At 39.4% G+C, this 25,105-nt stretch overlaps 1 protein-coding gene across 4 annotated transcripts in view; it reads left to right on the top strand.

The window, feature by feature from the left end:
* The window catches only part of LOC124554825 (ephrin type-B receptor 1-B), a 345,617-nt gene that overhangs the window by 207,756 nt on the left and 112,756 nt on the right, over positions 1–25,105 (top strand). For all 4 annotated transcript variants that reach the window (XM_047128489.1, XM_047128488.1, XM_047128487.1 and 1 more), the window contains exons 5-9: positions 644–789; positions 1,221–1,455; positions 10,804–10,959; positions 23,195–23,355; positions 23,492–23,761. In XM_047128489.1, the coding sequence (XP_046984445.1) occupies positions 644–789; positions 1,221–1,455; positions 10,804–10,959; positions 23,195–23,355; positions 23,492–23,761 (968 nt within the window). The remainder of the gene's footprint in view (positions 1–643; positions 790–1,220; positions 1,456–10,803; positions 10,960–23,194; positions 23,356–23,491; positions 23,762–25,105) is intronic.

Below are 25,105 nucleotides of genomic sequence, written 5' to 3'. Positions count from 1 at the left end.
TCTGTAGCGTATGTGGTTGGGAGCAGTTTATTGGATATAATATAAAAACTCATTGAAGTTCACAATTACATCAGATGTTTGGATGATGCCAAGATATATGCTTATGCACCAGTACGGGTGATAGAACATTGCTTTAAATACAAAAAATAAGATGTCAAGGAAATGCCAGACTTTTACATTTTAGTTATTTGAGAGGCAGTGTATAGAACTGAAACTGATATTAATTATTTGACCCTATTACCTAATTGCTTTTGATTGCATTTTTGTGGCTCGTTTAAATGGATCTCATTCTTATTTCATAGTAGAAATTATGCAAAATGGTAGTTATCTATAGTATTTTATTGTAAAATTTGGATGGGTTTAAAATTGTTGAGTGCTAAACAATGATGACATTAGGGTCTTGATATTAATTATGACATTACAATGGAAAAGGTTTACTCTGAATGATAGTTGTGACACGTGCAGCTGGACAGAGTGTGTCATTCTTCTGGTAACAAATGCAAATGTCACTGCTGTCAGTGAAGCTTAAAATACTTCACGTCTCTCTCTCTCTCTCTCTCTCTCTCGCTCTTTCTCTTTTTTGGGGAAGGGTATGGGCTATGAACAATGTGTTTTACATCAAATACTGTTGGATATTTTACAGGTCGCATTGCTGCTGGTGAAGGACGTTTCAACACTAACAGTGAAGTTATTATTAACACCGAAATCAAATCTATTCCTGTTACCAAGAAGGGAGTGTATTTTGCATTCCGAGATCAAGGCGCTTGTATATCTCTTTTAGCAATAAAGGTAAATTTCTTTGCATGTTTTTTAAAATTAAATTTGTAAAGTTTGTAGATACAGAACAGACTTCAGTGTTTTATTGTAAGTGTTTCAGAATCAGCATCTACCAACAATTTTCTGTATGTAGTAGTTATATCTTTATGATAATCGAAAATCTGCAGTGGAAAACAAGTAATATAAGGAGTAAAGGTATCGACTCACCATACAGTTGATAGGCACGTAAACTAGACTGGAAACATTGGAAAGATTTTGGATGATGTTCTTCATAGAGTTAATACAGAACACATGTGCATGCGTGCACAATATGAATCACTCACACACACACACACACACACACACACACACACACACACAGCTACATTGTCTATGTTGTTTCTTAATTTCGTATTTGTGAAAGATGTATGAGGATAACTTCTTGTGTATTTAATTTATTGTAGGTTTATTATCTGACATGCCCAGAAGTTACTGTGAATTTTGCTCACTTTCCAACAACACCCACTGGGAAAGAGGTGACATTCATTGAACGAGCTACTGGGAAATGTGTTGAAAATTCTGAAGAAGTTGATATGCCAACCTATTTATGCAAAGGTGATGGGAAGTGGTATTTGCCTTCTGGAGGATGCAAGTGCAAAGCTGGATTTGAAGCAAAAGTGGAGAAACAGTCCTGTGCACGTAAGTCCATTTTTGGATGGTAAATTACAGCTTTCTTTTTTACCATGACATTATAACTGATAAATGAATAACAGTTCCTTCTCTTTTAGTTCCAGATGTTCACTATGCGGGCCTTTATTTTATGTATCTGAACTTAAGTGTAGTGTTTATACGGGTACAGAAAAAGAAAAATAACTGCATGTCCTGTTGATGTTGTCTAGTATAATTGTCATGTTAGTGCCTTTAGTTTAGTAGAAATGATGATATGGAAACACTGTAACCATGAGACAATTCTAAGAAGAAAAAGAAAAGAGTAATGATGTAAAACAAATTAATAGTAGTAATAAGTGAAGAAACATAACAATTTAAATCATGATAAAATAGAACCGGGATGTACTATACACATCATGTTGTGTTTAAAGTGAAAATATAATTCAAGAATTTTGAGTAAGGAAAATTGTTGTTGAGTGTAGCATCCTATTGACAAAGAGGTCGTTAGAGACAGAGCAAAATCTCATATTGGACAAGTATAGGGAAAGAAGTTGTGCGTGGAATTTTTTCTTGGGAACCATTTTGAATTTCATGTTTGGAGATTTGTAAAAAACATGGAAAATACTAATCCTGGAGATGAAGCATGTGACTACCACTGCACGATCTTACTCAGTTCAAAAATTGTGGAACATATAACATAATAAGAGATTTCAAATAAACAAAAATGTAATGGTTCATTGGTGGAGCAGAAAAATAACAGAACTCCAGAATCAGAGAGAATGCTACCAGATTTGATGAAAAGTAATCAGACATAGCCAACAAGAACAGTAGAAAATTGTAATGTAAGCTGTGCTAACTGACAAAAGATAAAACACTTTTTTCTTTATTTCTCCTTTATTATAGAACATAACCACCTCTAAACCTTCGTTCGGCTTTGTTCTTCTGCCAAAAGACCATGACCCACGAGACAGGAACACATTCAATCTTTCTTTATCTTTATCTGTTATTCACTGAAGCACCAAAGAAACTGGTATAGGCATGCGTATTCAAAAAGAGAGATATGTTAACAGGCAGACTACAGTGCTGCGATCGGTAATGCCTAAATAAGACAACAAGTGTCTGGTGCAGTTGTTAGATTGCTTACTGCTGCTACAATGGCAGGTTATCAAGATTTAAGTGATTTTGAACGTAATATTAAAGTCGGCGCACGAGTGTACCATGAATATTAGGAATCCGATAAAACATCAAACCTCCGACATCACTGCAGCTGGAAAAAGATCCTGCAATAACGTGACCAATGATGACTAAAGAGAATCTTTTAACATGAGGGAGTGCAACCCATTTGCAAATTGCTGTAGATTTCAATGCTGCACCGTCAGCGTGTCGGTGTGTGAACCATTCAATGAAACATCATTGATACGGGATTTCAGAGCCGAAGGCCCACTTGTATTCCCTTGATGTGACTGCACGACACAAAGCTTTGCGCTTCGCATGGACCTGTCAATACCAGTATTGGACAGTTGTCGACTGGAAAGGACAGTTGTCGACCGGAAACATGTTGCCTGGTTGGACGAGTCTAATTTCAAATTGTATCGAGCAGATGGACGTGTATGGGTATGGAGACAACCTCATGAATCCATGGATCCTGCATGTCAGCAGGGGACTGTTGGAGACTCAGTAATGGTGCGGGGCATTTGCAGTTTGAGTGATATGGGACCCCTGATATGTCTAGATACAACTCTGATGGCTGCCATGAATGTAAGCATCCTGCCAGATCACCTGCATCCATTCATGTCCATTGTGCATTCCGACAGACTTGGGCAGTTCCAGCACTACAATGCAACACCTCACACATCCAGAATTGCTACAGAGTGGCTCCAGGAAAAAACTTCTGAGATTAAACACTTCTGCTGACCACCAAACTCTCCAGACATGAACATTATTGAGCATATCTTGGATGGCTGGCAACATGCTGTTCAGAAGAGATTTCCACCCCCTCGTACTCTTAACGGGTTTATGGACAGCCCTGCAGGATTCATGGTGTCAGTTGCTTCCTGCACTACTTCAGTCATTAGTAGAGTCCATGCCACACCATGTTGCAGCACTTCTGTGTGCTCGCAGGGGCCCTACACAATATTAGGCAGGTGTACCAGTTTCTTTGGCTCTTCAGTGTATATAGATTCCGTTTTGGATGTCCGAGCTCTTTACTGTTCCAATGATTTTTTTCAGTTTACATTTGTCTAGTGTAAAATCAATTTTTGCGTTGTTATAACATTTACATACCTACTGATAGCTCTTCCCCATACCTACCATCTTTTGGAAATGTGATGATAAGTATCGGACAGAAAATCACATTGTAGTTCACAGGAGGCAGTTTTGAGGACTGCATAAAGCTCATTACACAGACCTATCAGTCCACTTTCAGTACTTTTAGCTATCCACCTCACCTGCAATATTCTCAAGATATTATGTTCTGAGCTGCTGAGTACTTTGAAAGAGATATTGTCTTGGCATAGACATAATATTACAGTTCTTAGGATAACATGTACTTCTGATTTCAAAAGCACAGAAATGATTCTGAACTTAATTATAATTGCCGTTCCAAACAAGCTGATGACCCATGATGCACAAAGCGATATGCTCCAACACCCAATAAATCAGTTGAAGGCCAAATTACTGGTACAGTTCTAACATAAGTGCACAAAGGCACATTTACTAATTGGCATTCGGCCAATGTGAGACATCTTTGCAACTACTAGGTGATTCATGTGTTTCTTTTAACCAATATCAGTCAAACTATTTGAACACACAAAATGATGAAGATTACTTTGAGGAGCTTTCCCATATAGTTTTCCTGCTGATAACTGTGCACATGCTGTATTCATGTGAATCTAATGCACCATTGAATGTAGTGCTCACTCCAATTTTGAAAATTAAAATAATAAAAAAGAGTTTTTTGGCACATCACTGGTAGGCTAAGTCTATTTTACATATCAATGGATGTATACGTGAACGATAAAACAACAATAGTTTTTAAGTGACCCATTGTTAAGTGACACAGTCGTTACTAAAAAAGAATGCCTAATTTGATTAGCTGCATGAGATGCAACCGTAAATTACAGGTGTTACTCGTCATTGTTCACTAATGTCGTCATTGTTGGTGTCCTTGGAAACAGAATCATTTCATCTTTCCCCATGATCCTTGATGTCGTTCCAAAGCACTTCACCTTCATGCCATACAGAGTATTTGAAATCCTGTGTTTCTTGAATGCGTCTATGATCATTGGTGCTTCAATTTTTTTACAGGCAGCTGAAGTTCTGCGTGCAATAATGTGGAGTACAGCAAGCTTAATTTTGCTTCGTGGACTCAGTTCACAGTTTGGATCGCAAAACCATTTTTCGTACTCTTCCTGAATGTAACCTGTGAAAGTTTTGTTTATATTAACATCCAGCGGTTGTAACACGGAAGTCATTCCTCCAGGAATAGTGACAGTGTCACTGACTTGGCTATGGATCTTTGTTTTTACATCATTAGTGAGTTGACCATGAAATACATAAAGACAAAGCATTGATGGTAGCTTTGAAAGCTCAACAAGACAGAGTTCCCATATGTTTTGGAGCCATACAAGCAGTCAAGTTTCATTGTCCTGCCTTTCTCTTGATTTCAAACAATGCCATCGTCAGCGAACAGCTTTTCATTTTTAGAGATCTTCGGGTTTGTTTTGTACTTGAAGTTTAAGAAAGGAGGAAGTTTGCTCCCATCTGCTGTGATTGCCATCTTTACAGTAATGGACTGTTTTTCACATCCTGATGTTTTAATGGTAATTTCTTTTGTTCCCTTATCATCAATCAGGTAGTTATGTGGTTTTAGATCAAACTGGCATCTCATCAGTGTTGCCTGTTTGGTCTTTTAAAAAATTCTTCTCTTTCCAAAGCATGATGATATATTACTGAAATTATTGAAGATTTTTCTCAGAATCCTATGGAAGCTTTTGGCATGCTGTTGTACGGCATTGTAGAGATAAGCCCACCTGTTTCATAAAGCAATCAACCCAGCCACAGCTATCAAATAATGCCAGTTTCCATTTCTTTAGTAAGCAGACGCAACTCTCAGCTACATTGAACTCTCGACCAGCCCTCCTGTTACCATATTTTTCAGCATAAAGAATTTCCTTACATTTGAAAGTAGCATCACACAAAGTTCTTCTCTGCTTGCCTTCCATTTCATGACTACCTAATGCAAACATACTATGCAGTAGTAAGCCATCAATGTACCAAAGTTGAGAATTACGACAGTGCATTGTAATGTGGGGAAAAATACTTAAGTTGCAATGACGTTGCCAGTGAATGATGGATTCAAGTTTTTATTCAAATGTAATGTGCTGTTGAATCTTATCTGCACCCCAATTTTGAATACTGCATATCGTTAAAAAAAAGTGTGCATTAGATTTGCGTAAATAAGGTTATGTTAATAGCAGTAGCAACAAACATCCATCCCACATGAGTACTTGGTACTTCCCCCTCTTACGAGCCATTTTTACTGTGTACTTGAAACACTGTGTGCATACCAGACATCTTGCTCACAACATTTGGAGTATCAGCTATTACCTGCATTGTGGGAAGCTAACACTAGCTATGCATCTCAACTGAGTGAAACTGTAACAATGAACATTACATACACTGCAATAAATGGCAACCCCAGACAGAACCAGACATATTATGTGGTGTGGGATGTGAATATTGAAGTGAGTGTAATGTGATTGCTTTTTTTAATACAATGGGTAAGGATGAAAAATACTACAGTGGCATTCTATTTTTGGGATAGTTTTTTGTACATGTTAACCATTTACAGCTGCCCTGGCAAAGCATGGGTCCACGAACCATTCCCTTCTGTCGAATTCTTTCCCCTCCATCTTGACCCTTGTGGTGCCATTGTGGCCCTGCCACAGTCATAGCCACATGCTGGCCAATTGCAGGGATGACTATCAATCATTGTGGATTGTAGATCCAATCTATTCCATGTATGTGAACTTCAGAGGAAGCAATCTACTAAAATTTTGATTTTTATCTGATTATTTGTCTCAAACTCTTGTACTGACAGTAAAGACATATTTAAATATTTATGTTTTGATTTCTTAACTTGATCTTGACAAATTCTGCAGTATCAATTTCAATTTTTGTGGCAGCAAAATGTAGTAGATATTCCAATGACTCATTGATAACTGCATTATGCTGAGCAGATATAATGTACTTTGCTGAAGTAAATGTACTTTCACAAATGTATGTTTATCTGAATAAAGATTTTATTTGAAGAGTGAAGTCGGCAAGTTGTAGGTACCAACATAGTGACATGACTTCAAAAATTGCTGCATCTTTTTCTGTTCTGCATAGCATGAATGGATCATTTTGTAAACCGCATACTTCTTCTTGAAGATAACTTCAAACATTTCCAAGACTAATTTTCATTGGATTATGAAAGATAATGATTTAAAATCTTTATAACAATTGTGAAACTCATTGAAGACTTCATCAGTAAGGGAAATAAATCTCAAAAATTTTAAACCCATTCATGTTTCCAATCACAGCAACTGGGGAAATTGCACTAATATCTGTATAAAGATATCAGAAATTTCTTTGCAAATGCAAATTCAAAGTATCTAAATGGTTTGTAAAGTCTTTCATAAATGCTAATATTGATAATAAAGTGAATACTTCAGCTTGTTTTCAGGTGGTATGGTATCCCATTTTATTTCTATACTCAAAAACTGGAGAAGTTCTTTTCTAAGTGCAAAACAATGAACTAAATATTTTCTTGCACTCAACCAACAAATTTTGCAATGAAAAAGTATGTCTCTGTATTCTGCGTCAGCTTATTCCAAAAAATGTTTAAATTCTGAGTGAGATAGTGCTCGATTTCCTCTGCATATTCAGTTCATAATTTTTGTTACATCTTTCACTACAGAAAACTTTCTGACACTTTTTCCGCATAGCACTTCCTTACAAATAATGCAATGAAACACTGAACAGCTTATTCCATTTTTGTTAATTGACCAACGAAGTCATCAGTGGTCATAGCTGGTGCACCATCGGTATAAATAGCAGAGCACATTTTAGAACCACCAATTTTGTCAATACACTTGTTAACTGTGTTACAAATATCCAATCCTGTTGTTGTGATTAACAAAATTAAAGCAAGCAGCTCTTCATGTACAGGAAAATTGTCCATTATTAGGCAAATAAAAGTCAGTAGTTGACTAACATAAATCTGTTTGATCAGTACTCTACTCCACACACAAAGAATAGTACCAACAGTTTGTAATGAAATTGTTTAGTTTCTTTTGTATGCTATGTCCAATATCAAGAATTCGACTTCCAGTGTTATGTAGCAGAGCAACTGTTTTAAAGTGTTCAGCAGCAAGAGTAATTTCCATGTGTTGCTTTATGGAGTGAAGGGAAATGTTAAGCAAGATTACTACCATTGTTTTTAATTTAAGCACTTTTTTCATATTTAACATAGCAGTTTCTCATTGGAATTCTGTACAAAAATGTACTTAATCTCCAATTCCTCATTGAAAACACAGTTTTCAGTATTTTTTCTTTTCAACATTCTTGAGAACTAATAGAAGACTAACCACAATAGTAAACAGAATCAAAACCAGAATAATAGCCACAGTAATAACCAAAATGACAACTTAAATGGTAGTGCAATATGAAGGAGAGTAAATCTGAACTACACACCAAGAGCATGTGGACTGACGAAAAAGTGATGCCTCTTTGAACGCAGACAGTGAGTGAAGGAGCTAGAGCCTATTCTTTGAGGCAGCTTTCGGAGAGACGCTGCCCCACTTGATTGCTGATAAACAAGTGAACAGTAGGCTGTGGCGAGTCCATGATGACACGGTGCGAGTAGAGTTGGAGTGGGAAGTGATTGCTGCAGGGGAATGATTCACTAGCAACGTTTTACTACAGCATATTACACATGTCCAATGTCCTATGATGCCTATTCTGAACTACCTTTCAAATGTTAAAATGAAGAAGCCACTTACAGAATGATGAACTATCAATCCAAGCTCTCATAAGGTGAGAATAGGTGCAAAGTAATGTATCAATGTTTATGTTCATAAAACATGGTTGTTTTTCAGAATTAATTATCACCCAAGGATGATGTTTATCACTGGTATCTGAACTATGTACAAGTACAACAGTTAAACATTCTTTACTGTGTGCTCCTCAATGGCACTTGTCACCTTTTATTTTGTGGGTACATGTTTTGAAAAGGTTGTATAAAAATCCATTTTTGTCCATCTTGTAGAAATGACATGAGGCATACTTTTTCTCATTTTGTCAAACTGATGCAACCAGCTGTTTGCTTCTTCTTCATCAGCCTTATTTGTTTCTTGACAAATCGCTAATGATGAAACTGAGTGTCGCTTTTGGAGCCAGTACAGCCAACCACAAGCACATCAGACATGTTGAGTGTCTAAGGTTCTTTCAATCTCGTCTGCTTTTGACTGAATTATAGGTCCAATTAAAGATACATTGGAAGTGTGCATATAGTTGAATCATTCTAGACTTAAAGCTTCAACATTTTTGTTCTTAGCACTGTGAAGTTGTTACTCGTACTACCTCTCTTTTAAGGTAAAAAAAGCATATCTGAACACAGAAGTGCATTGGCTGACTGGATCTTATGGCTCACTCTGTTGGTGTCGTGATTGTTGTCGTTGTTGATTGCGTTTGTCAAGCAGTGTTACTCATGCAACTCTAGCAGAGAAACAAAAGGAAAAAAAAGAGAAAAACATTGAAACTTGGTGTTAAATGAAACAATCTAATGATGCAACAGACTAAAAATCTTAATAATTTGTGTTAACCGAAACTTCTGTTAACTGATAAAACTTATCATAAGATTATGTACATTGCTACTGGTCTTGCTTCTGAGAGCAGCAATATTCAGATCCCCATCCGGCTACCTAGAATTAGGTGAATGCTTGGGAGATTGATCCTCTGTAAAGGATACAGCCGATTTCCTTCCCCATCTTTGTCCTATCAGCACATGTTCTCCTCCTGTACAGTGTAACATTTACATGCTTTCATTGTTTTTATCGTAGTATCTTTTGTGCTATGTTGTCAGACAATTTTCAAATTCCTATTACACATTGATATCATTTGTAAAACAATCAACTGTCCGTTCAACAGGTTATTGGGTATTTATCAAATTGAAGAAATATATTCCTCATCTGCTTGTATGTGATACTTGACTATGACTTTATAACAATTTTTCATGGCTCATAGAAGTTCAGTAATTGTGTTTTAAACTGATTGCCAAAAATCAAGAGAAAAGCACAAAAATGATGATAATTCAAAAAGTCTTCTGTCAAACGTGGTTTACTGTAGCCAAAACATAAAACACTTGACACAGCATAGATAAAATTTTAAATAATAATCACAGGCAAATAAATTATGCTTGAAATTTACAAAATGGATTTGTCTGCTTAATATATTACAAGCAGTAATACAGTACATGGAGAAGCATGTGATAATGACAGTGGCACCCTACATTTCCACATGTAATTTTCCTTGCAAAGCTCTTCTTGGTATGCAAGGATATGGAAAGGAAGTCTGTGCACAGAAAACACTTGCTGAAAACTTCCTGAATGGGACTTAGGGTGTTCAGTTTAGGAGATAGAGCCAGACACTCAGAGTGCCAAATTGTTTGTTGCTGAAAATGTTTTGACCATAAAATGAGTTGTGTGGTGGAACATTGTTGTCTTGTAGGACAATCGCCTATTGCAAGTGGTATAATTGTGTAAGTGAGCATCCAGTGTGTCATCTTTATAAACTAGGACACCCACAGTTCCATATTTGAAGGCATGGAGGTCTGTAAAACTATGTATAGGTAAACTAGTTCACACAGACACTGCCTTGTATGAAGGAGCCTCTTTCACAGAAGATTGATCACCTTGGTCACCTTAAACACATACTCTGTGCAAGGTGGCATTGTGATTGAAGCACTAGCCTCACGTTCAGGAGCAGCAGTGTTTAAATCCCCCATCTAGCCATGAGATTTATGTTTTCTAAGATTTATCTTTCCTGCGGTTTACTTTAACCACTAGAGGCAAATATTGAGGATGGCTCTTTTATAAAGCACACAACTGATTTCCTTCTCCATCCTTTTTATAAATGAGCCTGTGCTCCATCACTGATAACTGCACTGTAGACAGGACATTAACACCTGATCTTCCATCCTTCATCTTTTACAAATTTTCTACCTGTCATTCTATTTGTAGGTGATTCTTAGAAATTGAATGAAACCCTTATTAAGTCAGTTTTTTATTAATTTATGAAGAGAATAAAGTGATAGTGATTTTTAATATTCCACAGAATGTTCACCTGGATTTTTCAAGCACATCACTGGAGATGAGCCCTGTCAGCCATGCCCAAACCATAGCAAGGCATCTGATTATGGATTTAGTGAGTGTCAGTGTGATCCACAGTATTATCGGGCAGAGAAAGACCCAAAAACTATGCCCTGTACTCGTAAGTATTCTAGTGGTATTATTCAATTTGTTGAGTGCACTTTAGAAAACAGTGCTATTTTATCTTATATAAAACAGCTACATGGAGGAAAATAACACTTAGTTTGTTTTATGCATATGTGTACTGATTTTATACTTGCTAATACCTGATTGTGCCAGTGGTCTTGCCGCAGTGATATTTCAAGCAGTCTTTTACTGTTTGGCCAAGAAGATGACGATCCCTCTCTGAAAGTTTTAAGAAAGTAAAGCAAATCCTTGCTTCCCCAAAAAATTAATTTACCGTTTTCTCAAACCAGTTAGTGAGGGCACAATGGTATGCTTGATTGGGAAGGTTATTCGAGGATAGTTTACAGACAGAAAAATCCTTATACATGGATTCAAAATGATACCCACAGATATTTTTGTCATTTTTGGAAGAAAATAAAATCACCCTGGACCAGATCCACACATTAAGATGGATGCAAACCGAGGTATTGACCCGGGTGGTAAAATTTTTTTTTTTTGGGTGGGGGGGGACACCAAATTCATATTCTTGAGGAAAAAAACCTAGTTTCACAAAGCAACTAGCATCCAGTGCACGTTGGTCTACTGATTAATTCATATGATTTTGAAATGCATCCTTGCTGGTTTTTGAACACATTTTAAGTTGATTTGTGAATGAATCATACGTTAATTCTAGAATGCATGCATAGTATACATGATGCCTCTGCCAGGGGAATCCTCGTCGCACCTAGAGATAAATTTTCCCACATTTAAAGGGGGACGGGGCTATACGAGCTGAGTGGAGTAAAGCCGAACGGGTGAATGCCAAACGGTGTCTGATTATGTAGTTGATTAGGTTTGCGAATGATTAACATTGTTACAATTACTTACGAAATCTGTAGATTCCGACTACCAGAGTGCATATAAACGACTAACAGGAATAACAGGTAAGAAATGTTACATATTATCTTTTCAGTGTATCCAAGAATATAAAATTTTGACAGAAAATTTTTGGCCAGATTGCTACACTAGTAAGAGCCAGTTGTACAGTCCCTAGCTAGCAGCTGCTTAAGTTCTGCTCTGGAAGTAGTGCGGAAAACACGTTGTATGAGCATGTAACAACGCCTACCCGGAGACTAATCGCGGGGTAACTAAACCAGTGATTCTGGCAGGGTTAGTGAAGTTAACCGGCGAATAAGTTTTGACAATGGCAGGAATCCAGAATGAGATTTTCACTCTGCAGCTGAGTGTGCGCTGATATGAAAGTTCCTGGCAGATTAAAACGGTGTGCCCGACCGAGACTTGAACTCGGGACCTTTGCCTTTCGCGGGCAAGTGCTCTACCAAGCACTTGCCCGCGAAAGGCAAAGGTCCCAAGTTCGAGTCTCGGTCGGGCACACAGTTTTAATCTGCCAGGAAGTTTCAATGGCAGGAATAGTTACAGAATTAGTGATGACAAGGCTGTTTGTTATAACAAGGAAGGAGAAGAAACAGGGACATCACCCAAGTTATGGAAGAATATGACAATGCCAAATTTATATAAAAATTTTGTACTACTACTTTTCGAGAAACTGGAGCATATGAATGAAATGTGAAACTATTTTCTAACTTAAAGCTTTTTGCTTGTAGTATGCCTAATAGGCATTACATATTGGTACTTCATGAATTCTATTCTGTCATGTTATAAAAATTCATACTTTCGTAATATGAAAATATTCAGCGTATATGTTGCTGCACATCAGAAATCTTTCCAAAATGTGTTTTTTTTCCCCATGAGTTTCATTTCCTAAAGTGTCAGGAAATTCTACACCCATGTATAAAACCATAACCATTCAAAGGATTGATAAGTTTTACAGTTCTGAGGAAAAATATACTGCCACTTAACATGGAAAAAGTGTGTCTTCATCTGGGAGAAAATATACTTTCCAGTTTTGTGCAACATTTGGATGTGACTGTGGCCCAATGTTGGACTGCATGGAAACAATACTCAACATTGAACTTCAACTGACCACCACAAGGGAGGATCACAATATTGTGAATCAAGCACATCATTATTCCTTCACATGTATACCTGCCATCCGAGAATATATAATGAACTTCCTGCAACATAGTGCCTCATCCCATCCTGTAACTAGCAGCAACCTGAGTAGAGAATTACAATCTCAGTTGTAGACTGTCGTTAACACCACAAAACAAACAGCTGTGTTTGGCATAGTTCAATGACCAAGAAGCAAGAATTGCTGATGAATGATACCGCAATTTGTGTTCAGCAATGAATTGTGGTTCTGCACTATCCCCGATGACCATCACCAGCAAATATGGTGGTGACCTGGAGAGAGCTCTCATTCTTCTGTTGTTTTGAAGATGTATAGTAGTGTGGGGAGTCACCAGGTATAACTTCCGGTCATGGTTGGCGGTGATTGAGGGGACTCTGATACCACAATTGTATGTTACAGACATCCTGCATCCTCTTGTATTGCCTCCCATGCAACAGTATCGTGATGCCAGCACAGTGCTTGTCTGCATTGTGTCACATCTAGAGAGTAGGAATGTTCAGCCCTAAAACAATAAAGAATGGTAACACAACTCTAAACAAAGTATTTGTTATAGAAGACTCTCTTCACTGACTGTACAGTACTGTAAGTAAGCAGAGACACACTGTATAGACTACACAGAAAGTACTTTCTCACTGCTGACACACTCAAGTAGCTCCGTGGTACAAGCCTTGCGACTGAACACAGACTGAGCGTAGAGCTCTGAGGCTGCACATAAATAGCAGCCGGCTGTAGCAGCACTGCCAAGCTTCCTCATAGGTGTGGCCCTCAGTCATCTCGTGGTTGACCACGCTAGCTGGCTGCTATGCTTCTAGTAGTGTCTGTGATGGTGCTAACTCTGAGCCTCATGATGCGAGATATTGATGACACCACATTCCTCTTTGCTAAACTTTGCACCATTGCCATGTAGTGCTGAGGCGTTGATAGACGCAGTTCAGGAGGCAGACATTGCTGAGGGGACAGGATCTGTGACTATGGCTGATGGCAGGCCCCTGTCTGAATGCCAGTATCTACCTTGTGAATGGTCAGGAATACCAGCTGAAAAACTGCTCGTGTCTGAGGGTGCTGATGCTGTTGATGGACCATCCTTGATGGCAGCTGGATCCTTTGGGGCATCTTGGTGAATGACTGAACATGACCCCTGGACGGACATCCGCTCAGGCTGTAGAACAGGCAGCGATGCTGGAGTTGGATGCTGCACATCAACTTTCGTGGATGCCTCAACCAGAGGCGGTGACGTGGTGAGTGAGGAGACAGAAAAGACAGCTTCTACTGCAGACCCCTGTAGAGCACTGGGTCTGGGAACAAAGAAACTGCAGCAGATCATGTAACCATGCATTTTTTTTCTGATGAAGCCAGTGCAGTCCCTTCAGACCTTGGATAGAATACATAAATCTACCCAACAAATCTGGAGCAACACCTTGTTCCCACCACTGCACCTTGCCAGACATCATGAAACTCACTGTTTCCTGGGGCTGAAACTTCGTTGGGTGCGGCAGAATGTAGGGCTTCTGCTGCAGACATGAGAGATGAAGAAACGTGTGGTGTCAACAACCGTGCAGAAACTCCACCAGATCCTTTCCATCTCGTGGCAAGGAGGGATAGGATGAGATAAGCTTCTTTGAAGACCTATCTCGTCTGTGGGAGAGGCACAGCCTGTCCATTTGTGTATTAAAAGTGCACACAAAATGTTCAGCTTCTCCATTGGATTGTTAGATGGCATGGTGGTGGTGTGATGTGCTGGATGCCATTGACCTGTTAAAATCGAGGAAAGTCTGCTGACATGATTTGTGGTCCATTGTCAGCAACATTGAGCAATCCTTCAAGACAAAAGATTGAGGTGAGGGGTGACACCATACTAGTAGTTGTACTGTACTGTGTATGGAGGACAAAGGGAAACTTATGCGTGTAGTTAATTGCTTGGGACGCACCCTCCCCAATGACCCTTGTGGAGCAAATGCAGCAGTTTCCACTGGAATGATTGAGGGACCAGCAGGACTTGCACATTGTCATTCTCCATGTGAGAGAGAACAACCACCATATGCACAGAAATAGCGTGCCAGTGCAGAAAATATAAAGCGCATCAGCAGTGTGGTGTATCTCCTTTAGACTGCGAGGTGGACACACTGCAGAACCACCCATAGAACTGGGTCAGATGCAGTTTCACCCGCTGTGAATCAGTAGTCAATAGGAAACCCAAGAAGTGTGTTGAAATCCCGGGAATCTAAGTGAAAACAGGAATCCTCAAATGAATCAAAAGCTGATTCGATACCCTCTGGTAACCAAGACAAAACAATTAAGTATTGGAATGGTGAGGTGTGGGCCTGTACGGAAGCTCATACTGGTAGCTGTCCATGGGGGTGAAGACTTGGGAGGGGCTCAACAGAGCTGTCATCAGCCTGTGATCTGCATGATAAGAAGAAAGCATTTCCCATACAAGTACTGCTGAAATTTGGTAACTCCATAAATAATAAGTAGAGCCTCTTTTTTCAACGGACTATAATTGCACAGGGTTTTGTTCAAAGTCAGTAGAACCTGTCATGTAGGAAGACACCACTTCGGTCCTACAGTCCTATGTCCTATAGAATGACACATCTGCTCAGTCTCAATGAATATGGAATTGACTTCCATTGGAGAAAGCTGCGATCAGGAATGTGACTGCAGCTAGGTGTGATGCTACATATGGATTGACTGCGGCTGTACTTGCTACAAGAAAAACGCATAGCCTCCCTGCACAGACACTGTTTACAGTTGTGCACACTGAAGCATTGTGGGCAGGACATCCTAGTATTGTGTAAAGCATCATGGAGCTTACCCGTCACTGTGTGAAAGTCTACAAGAACATCTGAATTCACAATTCAGCTACCCAATGTTTGTTTGTTTGGTCAGATTACTTCTGTAATCAAAGTAAATTCTAATGGGCAGCTGTGACATGCACCTGATATTCAAAGTATGCATCCAGTCACACCATTAATGACACGTAATCTATGTTCTCCAGATGAGAGTCTGGGAATAATTTAGGGCACAAATTAAATACTTCAGCACCCGCATCAGCAATAAAATAGGTTTTGTACTGCATACCTTGTATGCTGTAAAAAGAGAAGTGTGCCTCAGTTTGCACATCGTATTTGGCCCAATTCTCTTGCTGATCAACAAATTCTCGAAACTTAGGTGCAGAAGGAGCTATTTGTGACATGGTTACTACCTGTGTCAGTCAGGTGATACTCTGCAGCAGTAGTTGAATCTGCTGCCCCTGTAACTGAACAGATTGTGACAGAGAAAGTTCTGGTTATGGATCAGGCATGATAATTCAACAAGAGCACACAAACACAGTAAACGAAATGTTGCCACTTGTTGGAGTAAGAACACATAACCATAGGTTCCAAAGCAATTCATCACCAGTGTTGTTGAAACATTGTCTTAAAACAATAAATAATGGTGACACAGTTCTAAACAAATTGTTTATTATTGAAGAAAAACACATTACTTGTTTAGTAGACGTGGCTCGAATGTGGGATGGCACAGCGGTGGGCATAAATCCACTTTTAACACAAAACTCTGTGTGCGGTACAGTAAGTAGGCAGAGACATGCTGCATAGACTACGTGGACAGTACTTTGTCCACTGACATTTGATGACACATTCGAGTAGCTCCATGTTAAAAGACTTGTGACTGAACACAGACTGAGTCTAGAGTTCTGAGGCCAGACATAAATAACAGCCAGCTGCAGAAGTGCTGCAAAGCTTCCTCATAGGTGTAGCCCTCAGCCGCATTGTGGTTGACTGCACTGGCTGGTTGCTGTGCTTCCAGTAGACCCTGGTGGTGCCAACCTTGAGCCTCACAATGTGAGAAATCGAGCCTGACACCACAGGCCACATGTGGCACACATCTATATGGACTATCTGTTTGATGCTGAGGTGCTTCTTTGGCCAGCAAGATCCCGATATCTGTCCCCAACAGAACATGTGTGAGGCCAGCTCAGGCATCAAGAGAGTAATGCACCCTCTCAAAAACCCAACTTTTTTCAAATTTCAGTGAGTTAAGGTGGAACGGGGTCAGAAACTGAAAGTCAGAAATACAGGTAGAAGGGAGGTTTAAAGTGCCCACTTTGTAACAACTGTCTACACTTGCCACTGCACTCCCTATTAAGTAGCTATTACCTGTTGATACAATTTTGCAAGCCTCCTGGAGCTTCACGAAAACACCTTTTGATGAGAGGCAGCACATTTTATGTGGGTAATGGAAACATTAAATGTGAAATATTTTATATAGCCTCTTATCTTAGTAAGAATTTATTGTGTATACAAGGGGTCCCAAACCTCTAGGATTAAAGTACACAGATGACAGAGTTTCCTGAACTGAATACAATGAGATGAGAAACTAATTGTTAGAAATAAAATGAAAGCTAAACTTCGTAATGGCTACAACTGATGACTACCAGTCTCGCTGCATACTCTACAGTGGCTCCATTAAATTTTGTATCACACTACCCCTGTTGTCATCTGTATAATTAGAGAGGTGGTTAAGACTCAGTCAGCTAATTCCTCATCAGTCCATAAAGCCTGCAGGAAACTGAAGAGAGAGTAGGTGATTCCCACACTCTGTATCCATCTATGTCACAAGGTGTTCCCTTAGGCTGTTTCATAAGGCCATAATGGCCCTTCAGCAGTGCTCCTATTAAATGAGTAAAAACTTTTTGTCTTCCTCTCAGAATCTTGTTACTTGTATCAAGTATTTTTATCAACATTAAATTATATTGGTGCTCCCTGTCAGAATATTTTGTGTGTTTCCAGACTTCTTCCAGTGACTGCCAAGAAAAATAGATCTTTTGTTTTACAGCAAGAAGTAGTTTGCATAATGTTGACAAATTTTTTTGTTCATAAAAATGCCCATCATTTGTCAAGTTACTAATTTGTTGAACTGTTCATAAAGCTGGGTTTCCTTTTAAACTGCTAAGTGTGCTTCCTTAGTGATTCCTATAAAAGTGGTTTATTTTGGTGTTCCTTTGTGATGTACTCAATTTTTGTCATGGCACGATTGATGTTTAAATAGATTAACAGTCCATTGATTGGGACTCATAGTATTACGTAATGGTTCTTGTTGTGCCACCTCTTTTAATACGAGCACTAATCACATTACAAAAACTGAACACTCTCTACTTGGCAAATACCTTCTGTGCATATTGTGCACATTCTGTTGTAAGGTACTAAGCTTATACACTACTTCATCTCACAAAATAACTGGTTATTTCACTAAGTGCGTGACTATATGATTTTAGTAACTAATATAATCATCACAAAAAAGGCACAGGAAGATACTCCACATAAATCACCACGCTATATTATTAGAAACAAACTGATTGTTAGTGTACCTGAACAGGAGTTGTAGCATTCTTCCAGGAAATGCCACTTGCCTCATCACAAACTCTGCTCATTCTTCAGCCTACAGACAGCTCATACTGGGATTTCATACACCAGTAAAAATGAAATGGTCATATGGCATTGATGGCCAGGAGTTCCCACCTGGTTAAGTTCAACCACTGAGTTGCAAGTCTTTCTAGCTGATGCCACATTGAGTGACTTGCGTGTTGATGATAATGAAGTGATGATGAGGACAACACAACACCCCGTCCTCAAGTGGAGAAAATCTCTGACCTGGGCGGGAATCGAACCCGAGTTTGTTGCATGGCAGTCAGACACGCTGACCATTCAGCTAAGGGGCGAACTATACACCAGTGATTTCAAGCTACACCATTGGAAAAAATCATAGTGCACTATTGATGAGATGGCACTGCTCCTTCCAACCACACAATGAGTTTGTTCATTGTTCAGACGCTTGTACAAAAGAAGTCCTATGAATGGAAACTAGAAATTCGGCATAATCCATTGATAGAATTGAACTGGGGATTGAAATCATTTGGCCCAATCTATTGCACTTATTGTTAACAATAGAGGTATAATTGTTAGTCGACTAGTACTTTCCACTCTTTTTTCACCTCACAGGAAAGTTGATGGGTGTTTATTGATGAAACTTCTCACAATAATCTAACATCATGTCCTCAAATTATACTATGTGAACAGTGCTTTGTTGAAAACCTTGGCCAACTCTCTGTAGCTTGAACTACCTACTTTCTCGTAAATTTGTATCCACGGTGATAAATTTCTTCAAATTAGGATAACACTTGTTGTGAAACATATTTGTCTGCACATCTGGTCAACACATCCTCCTACACCATGCATTAAACACATGTTTACAAGTTCCTGCAACAAGTAATGCTCCATCTTCAACAACTAATCATGAGCAGTAAGCAGTGGTAAACTTAAGCCTAGACATGGTAGAACCTCCAACATCAATGCAGCAGGCAACTGATATTACTCATCCAAAACCTTGTAGTACTTGAAATATTCTTTCAACCACTAGTTCTTTATTTTAAAATACAGTACTCTGACAAACATCCTCTACCTTCTGTGTAATTTTGAACCTACAAATTGGGAAAACCTGCAGCCATCCATTCCAGTACCCTCTGTTCAGACAATGGCAGGTTGGGACTGGTATGGAACGTCTCTGGTTACACTATTATTATGATGGGACATCACTTCCAAAGGCATTTTAAAGCTACTACCAGCTTCACCACCGACCACCTCCTTTCCCCAGGGAGGAATCTCTTCATCCCATCTGTCTGCAGTTAGTGTACACCGACTGGTCTGAGTGACAGTGTTTTTAGAAGTGTTTGTAAATTGTGTAACTGAGGCAAGACTTGGGAATCAGCCTGGTATTTACCTCGTTGGATGTGGAAAACCTCCTAAAATCGACATTTGGTCAGCTGGCACACCGGCCTGTGTCATTAATTCACCATGTGGATTTGATCTGGGGCTGGTGCCCCTCCAGTGTCCCAGAAGTGGGCTCTTCACCTGTATAAATCAAAATCTAATTTTCTTCTTGTGTGCGGTTGTGGTGTTTATTTTTTGGGTTACTTTTCATCTCATAATCACACTCAAATGCACCTTCTGGGGTTAGGTTTACATTTATTGAGTGTTTTCATTTATAAAAAAGGTAGAGAATAGGGATAAATCCTCTGTTGATTAATCTCAATTAGTGAGACATGCACTCAGCTGTGGTTTCAATGCCACATGTGGAAAGGACCAGTATCGGACTATTAATTAACGGAGAGACAGTGAGGGTCATTGCACTGTCTGCTTACATAGCACAGACTTAATGGGAGGAATTGATGTAGCTATAGTGCTTTCAGTGACATGGTTCATTGACTGTACATGCTTTGAAGGTTTTTGACCCGGGATAAATTAAAGAAAGAGGTGGATTAATTTTATGTATTACAGTAGTTACTCTTAGTTCATGAAATAAAGAAGTAAAATTGTTTCAAGAATGAGATTTTCACTCTGCAGCAGAGTTTGCACTGATATGAAACCTGCTGGCAGATTAAAACTGTGTGCCGGACCAAGACTCAAACTCAGGACCTTCACTTTTCGTGGGCAAGTATGGTAGAGCACTTGCCCGTGAAAGGCAAAGGTCCCGAGTTCAAGTCTCGGTCAGGCACACAGTTTTCATCTGCCTGCAAGTTTCAGTAAAATTGTTGATCTAAGTTATTTTGATGATGGCATACAAATGGGTTTTGTGACTATGGGATGAAGGTGTCATACAAGACCCTCTCTTATATGTAATTACTGTGCCTTGTCAAAGTGCATCTGACAAACTGTGAACCAGTTGGAAATACTTTACTGTGTCAGTGATGTGAATGATAAATGTTGTAATACACCAAATTGCATTTGTCAGATGTATGTTGAGTTGAAGTTACTCAACTGCCCATTGTGCATACTACAGGATGTAGCAAAAAGAATCATCTAATTTGGCATGTCTATATTTCTGAAACTAATAAACATATACAATGAACTTTGTTTTTTGATGAACAGGAAACTCAAAAAGTTTTTTTTCATACCTTTTCGTAGATGTTCAATATGCCTCACTTGAGATGCACAGCACATATCAGTGCAGTATTGAAATTGTTCCCATACTACAGTGAGCATATCTTGAGTTACAGCTTCCACATCTGCTGTTATGTGATGTCTCAGTTCATTTACTGTTGTTGGTAACGGAGGCACATAAACAGAGTCTTTAATAAACCCCCACAAGAAATAATCACATACAGTCAGGTCCAGTGACCTTGGAGGTAAGTAATACAAGGCTGAATCATTTGGTCCAGTGCAACTGATCCATCATTCGGTAATCCTTTGATTTAAAAATCCCCACACTTCCAGATGCCTTTGTGCGGTGCCCCATCCTGTTGGTGAACGAAGTTGTTCGTATCAGTCTCCAGTGGGAAAAGGAAGTTCTTAAGCATATCAAGATATGAGCTTCCTGCAACAGTGTTCTTGGCAAAGGAAATTGGGCCACAAACCTTTTCCTGTGAAACTGCACAAAACACACAACATTTTGGAGAGTCCCTCTCATGTTGTACAACTTCATGTGGTTGTTCCGTACCCCATGTTCTCACATTGTTACAGTTTACCTGTCCATTTAAATGGAATGTTGCCTCATCATTAAACACTAAGCATGGAAGAAAATGTATCATCCTCAATCTTGCCAAGAACTTATTAGAATTGAAGTGGGAACCAGGTAAAACTCGAGAGACCGATGACCTCACAGTTTGGTCCCTTAGGAATTTTAAAATAAAAGAAACCTCGAGAGTTTGCTCTTTCCAACAGTATGTTGTTCACGTCTCAACATAATAGTTATGATTTTTTTAAATTGGATGATTCTTTTTGATACACCCATATTGATTGGTTGGTTGTTATGATGTACATTATGTATTTTGTTGCAATTTCTGTGTTACTGACGCATGTATAATGGCGGTGTGTAATATAACTTTGTCGGTGCATGAGAAACAGTGGGCTGTAATCGAGTTTCTTACTGAACGCACAAATTCAGAGAGTTTATTCACAATTGGAGCACCCTCTCTGTCAGCATGTTTTGTTCATACAGATCATATACCATATTGTATACCATACACTCAACATGAGCACATATGCTGCTTGTGAAACATAAAAATGGTAGTCCATTTCATTCCCCACGTGGATCAACAGGTGTCTGTTAATTGAATCAACAGCTTCAACAGTTCAAGTTGTCAAGAGTAGCCGCTATAAGTGAGACAAAGACTGTCTTTTATGTTAAAAAAAGGCAAGATGTAAGGTCTGTCGACCTAGCATGCCAAAAATATCTCGGATATGCTCAACATTTTCATCAGACATGCATGGCTGACCCGTGCCTTTGCATATATAACCAACTTCCAATAATTTTTTATACCAGCCACAAACCTGGTTGTGGAGAGGTGGCTTCTTGCTGAATCAACAGAATAATGCATGTTGCACTTGAACAATGGATTGGCTTCACACAAATTCCAACACATAAAATGATTTATCTCGTGGTATAGTCGCCATGTTGATACAAGAAAACAACAGCACAGGTGTGTGAAAGCTTTGAACCTTCCTCTATCTAGTGACATGCACAATGTGTTTCTATTTCTTATTCTGGTACCACACGCAGCGGAATTCGAATCCCTGCCAGATGTCATGGACATCAAAGACCCCTATAGGTCTCTGCACCATCTCGCTGTAAGCTGTGGCGGCGCACGCCTCCTGGCCCGCATTTAGTGTGAGGGCGCCACAGTGGAACACATGGTTCCAGCGGCCAATAGCGGCACCCTCGATAGAGTATTTAAGCGCCTGTCTCTCGCTCAGCCAGCGAGTCTAATCATTGCGTGAGTCTTGACATATCGCCTCGACAACAGAGAGCGTGTTTACCGTTCTTTGTTTTCATTACTAGTGGGCGTCTTGGATTCGTTTGGTTGTCCCTGTCACTCCGTGGCTTCTTGCATGTTGTCGTCATAAGGTCTCTCTCGTCTGTCGTTGTTTCGTGTCCGTCCTTTCTGTTCATTTGTTTGTTTGCGGGCCGCTCTCCGTTTGATCCCGCCGCACTTTCTTGCCCACCCTGCAACCGGAACGGTCGCGGTTACAGCAGGTTACACTTATAGTTTGTTATTCCTTTTATAGTTTGGCTGGAATACTTGTAAATAATTGAGATCTGCCCTTTCTTTTTGAATTACCCTGCATAAAGGTAACAGATAATAATGTAATAAATAAATAAATTTCATTCTTAGTTCCATATTTTTGTTTGTTGCACATTTCAGAACCTCCATCACCTCCAAGAAATGTAACAATTAATTTTGTCGACCAGTCAACTGTCATGTTATCATGGCATGTGCCAAGCTTTCAAGGGGGGAGAGATGACATTGTTTACAGAGTGGACTGTGATGTTTGTGTTCCTGGAGTCGCTTACATTCCAAATACTGTAAGTATTACTTTACATTCTTTCATGAAAGCAGGACATGGAACCATTGCTGTATAGCAATTTTGAAGCAATTTATGAATTCATCAGTACATTTAACTTTTACTACTTATTTACTGATTTCATTTTATTTTGGCAGGATGTGTTTAATGACACAAAAATAACAATCAGTGGACTGAATCCTGTAACAACATATCATTTCAAAGTTTATGCTGAAAATGGTGTTTCCGAACTGGCAGGAAGTAATGAGTATGTAGAAATTGCTGTTACAACAGAAGCCTCAGTGCAGTCATCAGTACAAAATGTCAGAGCCACCAACGTACAGAATATGGGGATGACGATAGAGTGGGATCCTCCTGTCACAAATGATGGTGCTGACCCAGAGAATGATGTGGTAGAAATATATGAGGTAATCAGTTATTGCTCAGAAATGGTTGAAATATGTTCTAATTGTGTTGCTGTTATATTATCTAAGCTAAACTGTACAGTGTTTCTCTAAAAATCCACAGGTGATTCAGTTAAAATATTGTTGTTGTGGTGGTGGTAGTAGTGCTGTTGGTGCTGCTGCTCTTCCAAAGGAGTCTCAATTTGGAAGAGAGCTCATGAGCTTTAAATTTCTCTGTACATTAAAGCCTCATTCCAGTGTAGCAGTTCAGTTTCTGATAGCTTTCCTTGTGTTTGTATACCATAAACTTCATAACATTAAATATAGTTCTTAAAATGCAGATAGAATAATGTCAAAAATGCGTGCACTAGTGAATAAATGTAGATTTTGTGCACTCGCATATTTTAAATGGAGTTGAGACTGAACCAGGAAGTATAATAATAAAGATGACACACATCTTAGCTACAGCCAAGTGAGTGGGGGCAGTGATTAGCACACTAAACTTTCATTCAGGAGGAATGGGATTCAGATCCACAACCATTTACCCAAATTTAGATTTTCTATGGTTTCCCTAAATCATTTAAGGTGATAGCCGGGATGGTTTCTTTCAAATAGCCACAGCTGATTCTCTATCTCACCTGTAGTGGTTGCGTTGAGCTATGACCACTACGCTGATGCCACTGTTGCCGGGTGGTCACTCCTTTCTGCGAAGTGGCATATGTGGATACAGGAAACTGTAGAATGGGATTTTCCCACACTGTGGAGATCACAGAGTTGATACTCAACAACAACATTCTGTATTAGTCAGTTCATCCACACAAAAGGTTGAAGTCTGCAGGAACCAGCTTTGGTTAGTGGACGGTACTTGAGTACACTGTGGCAGTGGAATTCTATGACAGTAGAACAGAGGCTGGTGGTGAGGGTGCTCTTGCTGATGCAAGTCAGGAGTCAGCTATGCCACAAGCATGGTCTGACAGCAGGTTTGACATACATGGCACGTGTCCCAAGGCAGATGGCCGAAATGTGCAGTTTCTTCGAGTCGAACCCAGGACTCTCGGAGAGCAGCTGGAGCACCAGACGGTGGCACTCAAGCATGTGGACTCACCTCAGGAATATAGTTCAAAGTCAGGAGTGGAATGCCCGTGCCTTCTATTCATGATATTAACAGCTGCTTGCCTAACTCTTACCACATGAAAAACATTGCATTTTCACTGACCACGTTAAAGTGATGCCGCAGATTGTAGCTCCATAATGACGCTCTTAGGTATCGGCTCTCGTGACACCACTGTGTAGGGGTTGAATTATCCTGTGACCGCAACACTGACACCAGAAATTCAGTGCAGCCACTCCTGTCTCGAAAGTGGAACA

The sequence above is a fragment of the Schistocerca americana genome, chromosome X, assembly GCF_021461395.2.
Source record: "Schistocerca americana isolate TAMUIC-IGC-003095 chromosome X, iqSchAmer2.1, whole genome shotgun sequence".
Classification (NCBI taxonomy): Eukaryota; Metazoa; Arthropoda; class Insecta; order Orthoptera; family Acrididae; genus Schistocerca; species Schistocerca americana.
Note: the sequence above shows the minus strand (reverse complement) of the source record. Positions and strands in the feature narration are given on the sequence as shown.